We start from the raw sequence: 8,097 nt of genomic DNA, 5'->3' as shown, positions 1-8,097 counted from the left end.
TTTTTTTGTTGTTGTTTTTGTTTTGTATATGTATATATTTTTTTGTTCGAGCGTCCGGACAAGTCCGATAACAAATACACTTGAAAGTGGCTGTGACTCTCCTTCAATTGAATAACTACATTGTTATGGTAATGTAGGGTCCATTGTTACAATGTCATTTTGTCCAGACGTGTTACGGTCATGATTTTTTTGATAAGAAAAGCTCAGGAAAACTGTATAATTTGTTACTTAGTTAAAAACAATTAAATGGGCAATATAGGAGACACTGTGTACTTTAATATTTAAATGAATAATTTCACATTAACTGTGAATATTTGTATCATTTCATTTCGGACATGTTTCATGGTGGTTTCATGAGAATGACCCAGTGTGCTTGGTTTATAAAACTGCCAAAAGGGAAGAATAGTTGTTTAACAACCCTCTTTTTTCCCCCTTTGACTTTTTTTGGTTGTATGAGAGATTCATTTTTCATGTCGGATTCTTCGGACAAGTACAAATGTTGAGTGAATGTTTGCGGGCCAATTTGTGTCTGTGCTGTTCCCCATTTAAACAAACACAGCGTAATAGTTGATCATTGTGTATTCAAGTCTCGTGTATCTTCTTTCCTCCTCTCTCTCCCGCTCCCTCCCTCCTACCAGTTGTTTCAGTGGAAGCAGTTGGAGAATCTGTATTTCCGCGAGAAGAAATTTGCAGTGGAAGTGAACGACCCACACAGGTCAGAGAAGCCAAACCGCCCCTACTCCACCCCACCCATGCTTTAAAATAGTTCCTTTTTTTAGCTACCCCTCTCCAGCAGATAATGTCCTTATCCTACACCTTGGATAACTTGACGGGTATCTCTTATTTGAGCAGTTTGTTAACACCTGAACATGTCTGTCAAAAAAAACAGCTCAGTTATTTCAGGGATGCTAACAGGCCCTCCATCCCATAATATACGGCTATGACTGTCAACTTATCTGCAATTAAAGCCTACTGACACATAACAAGACATTTTTGTACATTTGAATAATACCGTGTGTGTGTGTGTGTGTGTGTGTGTGTGTGTGTGTGTGTGTGTGTGTGTGTGTGTGTGTGTGTGTGTGATGTACAACAGGAGAACTGTGACCAAACGCACTTTTGGGCAGGCCGGCCTGGTCATCCACACCTGGTATGCCAGCCACTCGCTGATAAAAACCATCTGGGTGATGGCCATCAGTCAGCACCAGTTCTACCTGGACAGGAAACAGAGCAAAGTGAGTGGTTCTGCAGTCTCATCACCCCCCCCTAATTTTGTTAAAAAGCTATCTCGTCTTCCAGCTCTCTTGGTTCTTATTAATGCTCCCCAGACACCATCTCTCCCCTCTACCTGTGGGCTCGCTCCTCTTCCGCCGGTGGTCAATGTTCAAATATACTGTGTGTAAATTGTTATGATGGGCATCGGCCTTTCTTCTATACATCAGCAGCGCAGTGCAGCGTGCAGACACGCTTAATGAGCGGGGCCATTATGTAGCATGAGTGGTTTGTGATGAGCAATACATCCTGGGGATGGATTGCCATGTGTAGCACTGCAGCCAGGCGGGGTTATTCGGTCTCCGGCTCTCTTGGAAGCAGATGGCATGTCTGTGCTCATCCAGGAATAGTCTCTCTCTCTCTCGCCCCCAGATTGATGAGGGAGCACAGCGCTCCACGCCTCAAGCATGCAAATGGGGTCGGCCTGTGCACGGCATATCACACTGCGTTATCATTTCGATGAAATACCTGCCATGCCTCCTCCAATGAATTTTTTTTATTTTTTTTATTTTGTTGTTCTTCCCTCCGCTGGTTCTCCTCGTCCAGGCAAAGCTCACCACCACCAGGAGTTCAGGAGACATCGCCATGGACCTGACAGAGATTGCTGTACCACAGATCAGTAAACTGTCTAGCATGGAGAGTAAGGACCAGCTCATCATGGCCAGCAACGGCAGCCTGATCTCAGCGAGTAAGTAGAGATACAACAGAGATGTTCGACGCTTCACTGATACGAGTGAATATCTTAAAATTAGTCATTAATCTAGGGCTGTTACCTTTAAGTCAACAGTGTTTGCTTTTACTTGCGTTGCCTGCATCCTACGCTTTAAGTAACTTGCGCATTTTACTAGATATTCTGCAATGTTCCCATACAATAAACTTAATAACAGAATGATATTTGCCATAATTTCTTTAGAAGTCTTAGAAATAAATATACAAATGCTTTAACGCACCTCTCTGAGCTGTCTGTTGATCCTGTGATTTTTATATCGACTAGTAGAGTAGTACCTGGTGTCGTACTGTCTAACAACTGGAAGCTGCTTTGAAGCTAAATGGAACATTATTGGCTTAAAATATAGCAAAATCTGACCTGCTGAAAGCAGCTCCCCACATGCAATTATGTGGTAGTTAAATGTTACCAGGGGAATAGCCAGTGTAATAAGTTTTCGTACGGATAGGCTACATCTACTCCTTATTGGTAACCACCTCATCGACATCCGCAGGTTCTGGCGATTCTGAAATCAGCGAGGAGCAGAAAAAGGAAAAGATTGTCGATCTGAAAAAGAAAGGGAAGGACCTTCAGGAGACACTGACCCAGAAGCTGGAAGAACTGAAGCGGATATGCATGAGAGAAGCCGTGCGTGTCTTCTAGGACTTGTCTTCCATTTTGTTGTCACAAATACGGTATGTGAAAGCTCTGTGTTTTCCTTCGCAGGAGCTTACTGGCCGGATGCCGAAAGAATACCCCTTGACAACGGGCGAGAAAGCCCCGCATGTACGACGGCGCATTGGGACAACCTTCAAGCTTGATGATCTCTTCCCCTACGACGAGGTGAGCGGTAATGTCTCAGCACCACTTATTTCAGTCATGTGTGTGTGTGTTGAGCATTGTTTTGATTGTTCTTCTTCCTCTTATGATCTTGGTAGGATCCCCACCTGAGGAACCTGGAGAGCAGGTTTGCCCTGCAACAGAAGATTGTGGAGGCGGCCATGAAGCTTGCTGGTGAGGGCGAGCTTTGTAAGACCATCAAGAAGAAGAGGAGGAGTAACTGCCTGGACGCCATGAGAAAGCTCGAAGAGATTGAGACGGAGATCAATGCCTATCGCATGAAGAAGGGCAAGAAGCCGACCCAGAGAGCCTCGCTGATCATAGCAGGTGGTTAGCATCTAGCTTCCTTCGGTTTTGAAGATTTGACACAAAGTTCTTCACAGTAAGACGTGAATTGGATTATCAATGTGAAATGGGATATTTTAAAGGACTTTTGGCAATATTGATATCAAGTTAACTATCAAAATCCCCAGCTTCAGTGTGCTAGAACATTAAAAGGGAGTATTGCAGGACAGACACTCGTCAGGTTTAAATTCATTTGACGGTCAGGTTTCTCTTTTCAAATTAAAAGAGCAAACGTCAGAGACACCTCTGAAGGCCAGTTTTTCTCCCCTCTCTTCTCAGACGAAGCCAACCCCTCGGAGCTCAGCTCGCTGTCAGACAGCCTCACCCTTGATGACGGTGAGTGTTGCCGAAGCTTAAATGTTCACAAAACCTGCACTTTACGGATTTAGCCACGACTAAGTGTATTAACTGAGCTGTCTTACACCCCCCCCCCCCCCCCCCAGATGACGAGCTGGTTTCCCAGCGGCAGCGGTCCAGGTCGGTGCAGTATTCCCCCAGGCCCCACCATGCAGACACGCTGGACATCCATTACAGTCAGGACAGACGGGCCTCGGCCAACGACCAGCACACTGACAGCAGGTAGACACTGTCTGTTGGCTAAAAAAAATCCAGACTAACTTGAAATATGCAATTTCTGTATTCTGTCAATTTGTTCTATGAAATATTTTTATAATGCATCAGATTGTATACCGAATACCACCCCCCCTTACTCAGAGAAGGTGTAAAACCTGGTGTGTTTTCTATATTTTTCAATAGTAGCAGCCAGTACAGACCTGCAGTGGAGAACCAGGGCAGCATTCCTACCGGTCTGCTCCACTCACCCCCCCCCCATCCTCCTTATCAGTCCAAATGTGCCAGCTTTTAAAAATAGATTGAAAACAAGCATGTTGCTACCTGCTAAGGAGTAGACAGCAATCCCCAGGGAGAGACAGGAAAAGAGAAAACACGGCTCTGGAAAGTCTCATTTTAAACGCCAGTCATCGTGTAAATGTTGACAAAATGCCGAGGTCTGTGTTGACCTCATCAAGTCGAGAGGAGTTAAAACTCATTTTAATTGGCCTGTGTTGCTGTTATGATATTTGCTCGCTGTTCCATGAAGAGAAAGACCGCTGGTCTATGAAATGACAGTCATCCAGGTGGAGGCAAATACTAAAATTGCTGCTTTCACGATGACCCCATGGCCGTCTGATGTTATTTCTCTTCCATTTATTTATTTATTGCTGTTTTTCATTTACAAGGGCAGCTGAAGACAGTGTCAATATTTTTTTGTATTAAAAGCTGTACCAGGCGGAAAAACTCTGAAACGCTCCAAAACCCATTGTTTGTCTCGGCAGATTGAAGTACGGCCAAGTCCAGGAGCACTACAATCACCCCGACGCCTTATGGAGCCACAGCAGCCCCTACAAACCGCCCTCCAGGCAGCCCCGTGATGCTCGCAGCATGCCCCCCACCCCCCTCCTCGCCCGCAATGCCTACAGCAGCACCCAGCTCAGGTAGTCCAACAAACTATAGCTTTTCTAAAAACCTTTCTCACCTATGAATTAAATATTGATGTCAACTTCGCGTCACCCATGTCTCCCGCCTCCAGGTCGGACAGCGGCCCGCAGCATTTCCGTCAGCGGAGCGGCAGCCTGGAGTCTCAGTCGCATTTCCTGCCTGAGAGAGACTCGCCGCAGCCGCCGCCCTTCCCGCTTTCGTCACCGGTGCGGCGCAGCAACAGCACGGAGGTGCTGGACGACGGCTCGTCCTACACCAGCCAGTCCAGCGTAGAGTACAGTGCCGCCGCCACGCAACATGCCCACCGCCACAGGGTGCGCGGCCGCCACCGCAAGGACGCCTACGCCGGCACAGGCAGCATGCCCAACCTCGCCCAGCCTGAGCCGCGCTGCTACGCCTACCAACCACGGGCGCGGCCCACCACCACCGCCTACTACGTGACGGGCTACCCCAGCTACACCGAGCCGGAACCGTACTATGATCAGATGGAGGGGCACTACAGCGTCAATCCGTCATACCACCAGCCGCCGATGTCCGGGTACCACGGTCGGGCGGCGTACGACCACTACGGCAGCGACGAGGCTGACGGCATGTCGCAGAACCTCTACGCCACACTGCGGGCCCCCAGGCAACGCTCGGGGGCCCGCAGTGAAGAGAACGCCACCAAGAACATCCAGAAGGCCCTGGTGGCCGAGCACCTGAAAGGCTGGTACCAGCGCAACACGAGCCACAGGCATCCGGCGTACAACCTGGACTACGACCGAGGGACCCCACACGGGCTGGGTTACCAGACCATGCCGGGGCCCTACAGTCAGAGCAGCAGGGCCCCGTCCTACTCCTCAGGTTAGAAACGCATGGACATTTTCTGTTTGTGTAGATGAGCATGGAAGTAGCCGATCAGAGAGGCTCATTTGACTTACTGTTTTTTTGTTTTTTCTCCTCCTCAGCTGCCTCAGTTGGAAACTGGGCCGGTCACACAGGCGTGGTGGAATACCAGCTGCCCCTGCACACGCAGCCATCCTACTACAGCACCGCTCACTACACACAGCCCACCCACAACAGGTGAGAAGAAGGAAAAAAAACATGGCCCTGTTTCTGCTCATCCCATTAGCTGCGGCCTAATCCTCCCTTTACCCCACAACGAAACACTACTTTTTAATTACCCACAATGAGTGGCTGCAGAAAATATAAGCTGCTCTTTGGCCACGTCGTATCCCCCACTGACACCTCCGCACCGAGCAACCGCTGTGGAATTATGGGTATAAAGTGTCCCCGTAGGTTTGGCAGCGGTTTGCGGCTTCCTGTCTTGGTGTGGGGATTATAGGATCCGTCCCGGCCAGGTCACTTCCTCTTCCTCCTCCTCCCTAACTGGCCGGCCGGCCCGCTGCTCTCTCCTAGATTCGTCTGGTACAGCCACAACGTCCAGCGCCGCTGCCCCCTCCTCCCCACTAGTTCCTCCTCCTCTGCTTCTTCCTCCGCCTCCTCCCTGCTATCCTCTTCCTTCCCTGTTGCCGCCTCCTCCTCCTGCTCCGCCTCCCCCCCCCCCCCCCCCCCCCCCCGGCTGCCGGGCCGGTCGGGCACCGTCCAGCCCCAGGCAGCGGCGAGCCTCCCTGGGGCCCCGGTTCAGTAAGGCGTCCTTTGCGAGGGGCGGCCCACCATAGTAAGTAGCAGAGAGAGTGACTCCGCCGGCCTGCCCAGTCCAGGCGGCACTTTTGGATTTGTTTTCCTTGCTTCAGGGAGCTCTGCCTTTTTGAGCTGTTTTGCTTCAATTGTTCCCCCACCATGTAAGTCCAGGTAACTGCATGGCTTTTTACAGCTATTAAAAAAAAAGATGGCTGCCTTGTCTCTTTCTCCCGGCTGCTGTGCATTTGTTCATTTCTTTCCTCGTTTCTGTTCTCGCCGGGTGGTCACATTTCTCCGACTGTGTGTGCATTTGCCTTCATTTTTATTTTTTTTCTTTATTATTGTTTTTTGTTTATAGAAGCGCACCTCCTCGACCGTACCTATTGCCACTAACCTATGGCGTGCACAGATGTCCACCAGAGCGTGGCGCCGCTACGATAGGACGGGGCCCCCCTGCTGGGCCATTAGAGACTACTGACCAGGAAAATTAACACCCATCAGTCCATCTCCCTCTCCTCTTCCTTCTACTCCCCTTCTACGCACATTATCAAAGCCCCAGCACAAAAGAAAAGGGGTGAGAGACCTTTAAAAAAAACAGCCCTGCGTGGATATGGTAGTGGTGATGGTGGTCTGGGGTCTTTTCTTTATGGTGATTTTTTTATTTTTTTATTTTTTCCTTCCCCGGGTGTGGGGAGATGATAGTGGGTTTGCACTCCTGTGGGAAGAGAGTAAATGTGACCCCTGAACGTATTTTTTATTTTAATTTTCTTTTTGTATTTTTACAGTATGTGGATAATGTTGGTCTGCACCTACTCCATTTTGATTGGGAATGATTTGACCCTGGGCCTACAATCGTCTGAAAAGTCCCAACGAATCGCTCCTCGGTGTTGCCAAAACTGTGATTGAGTTTTATTATGCTTAGTTTATTTTCTTTTAACAACATAATAATAATAATAATAATAACAACAATAGTAATAATATCTCATCCCAGCTTGTACTCACTCTAACGGCTAAATGCAAATAAACGAGGTCTGACGTGTGTGAACCTTGCATGTGTGTGTTACAGATCTTATATCGACGTCACCCAGATGGACCTGCACATCAACAGCCAAACGAACAGTCCCTTAGACCCAGAGGAAGGGAAGATACACTGGCACGAGAGCTCCAAACCAGGAACAATTGTTTAAAGGATTATTTTTTTTTGTCGCCGTGCCTTCAGACTGCACTTAGACCTGTCGTTTCCTCCCCTTCCCCAAAAGCGCTGGGTGGGGTCCAAAGAAGCCAGGATGACAAGGAACATTTTTTTTTTCTTCTTCTTCTTTAAAAGGAATATAAGGTGGGGCCATCGGGGGGAGGGGAGTTCAGCCTGTGCCAGATTGAGCCTTGGAGTGTTTGCGGTGATGGCACTCGTGTCACGGGCAACCGTGACGTGACCCTCGTGGACTTTGTGGCCAAAGACAAGGGCGCTTTCATTTTCAGGGAAAAAGCTACCGCGATCAAAGGAGGAGCCGCCCTCCCTAAATGGGGAGACCCAGCTGCGAAAAACAAATGAGAAAGACTCCTCGAAAATACTTTACTGCCACTTAAACCAACGTGTAAACAGAATATGAAGGATCCACAGGGTGCTATTTGAATGAAGGATTGAAAACAAAAAACAAGATGGCTACCTACTCCAGTCCCAATCGTCAGCAGCCATCTACAAGGTATTCTCAGTGTCAGTAATTATAACACAGTCCTGCCAAAATACTTTTTTTCCATACTGTTAGTGTAGCCGCGGATATTACTCCCATGTGTTTGTCTTTCAACGCGAGAAAATC

The 8,097-nt window shown here is 48.4% G+C and overlaps 1 protein-coding gene across 3 annotated transcripts in view; it reads left to right on the top strand.

Moving 5' to 3' along the window:
• frmd4ba (FERM domain containing 4Ba) overlaps positions 1–8,097 on the top strand; it is a 50,325-nt gene that overhangs the window by 41,928 nt on the left and 300 nt on the right. For 2 of the 3 annotated variants that reach the window (XM_080000947.1, XM_080000946.1), the window contains exons 12-23: positions 639–715; positions 1,094–1,232; positions 1,816–1,957; positions 2,490–2,623; positions 2,702–2,818; positions 2,914–3,145; positions 3,440–3,496; positions 3,604–3,739; positions 4,495–4,653; positions 4,749–5,500; positions 5,605–5,719; positions 7,347–8,097. The exon at positions 7,347–8,097 is cut by the window's right edge and continues 300 nt beyond it. In XM_080000947.1, the coding sequence (XP_079857073.1) occupies positions 639–715; positions 1,094–1,232; positions 1,816–1,957; positions 2,490–2,623; positions 2,702–2,818; positions 2,914–3,145; positions 3,440–3,496; positions 3,604–3,739; positions 4,495–4,653; positions 4,749–5,500; positions 5,605–5,719; positions 7,347–7,467 (2,181 nt within the window). In that variant the 3' untranslated portion in view covers positions 7,468–8,097. The remainder of the gene's footprint in view (positions 1–638; positions 716–1,093; positions 1,233–1,815; positions 1,958–2,489; positions 2,624–2,701; positions 2,819–2,913; positions 3,146–3,439; positions 3,497–3,603; positions 3,740–4,494; positions 4,654–4,748; positions 5,501–5,604; positions 5,720–7,346) is intronic. The other variant, XM_080000948.1, reaches the window with a different exon arrangement.

This window comes from Zeus faber (assembly GCF_960531495.2).
Source record: "Zeus faber genome assembly, chromosome: 5".
In the NCBI taxonomy this organism is placed as follows: domain Eukaryota; kingdom Metazoa; phylum Chordata; class Actinopteri; order Zeiformes; family Zeidae; genus Zeus; species Zeus faber.
Note: the sequence above shows the minus strand (reverse complement) of the source record. Positions and strands in the feature narration are given on the sequence as shown.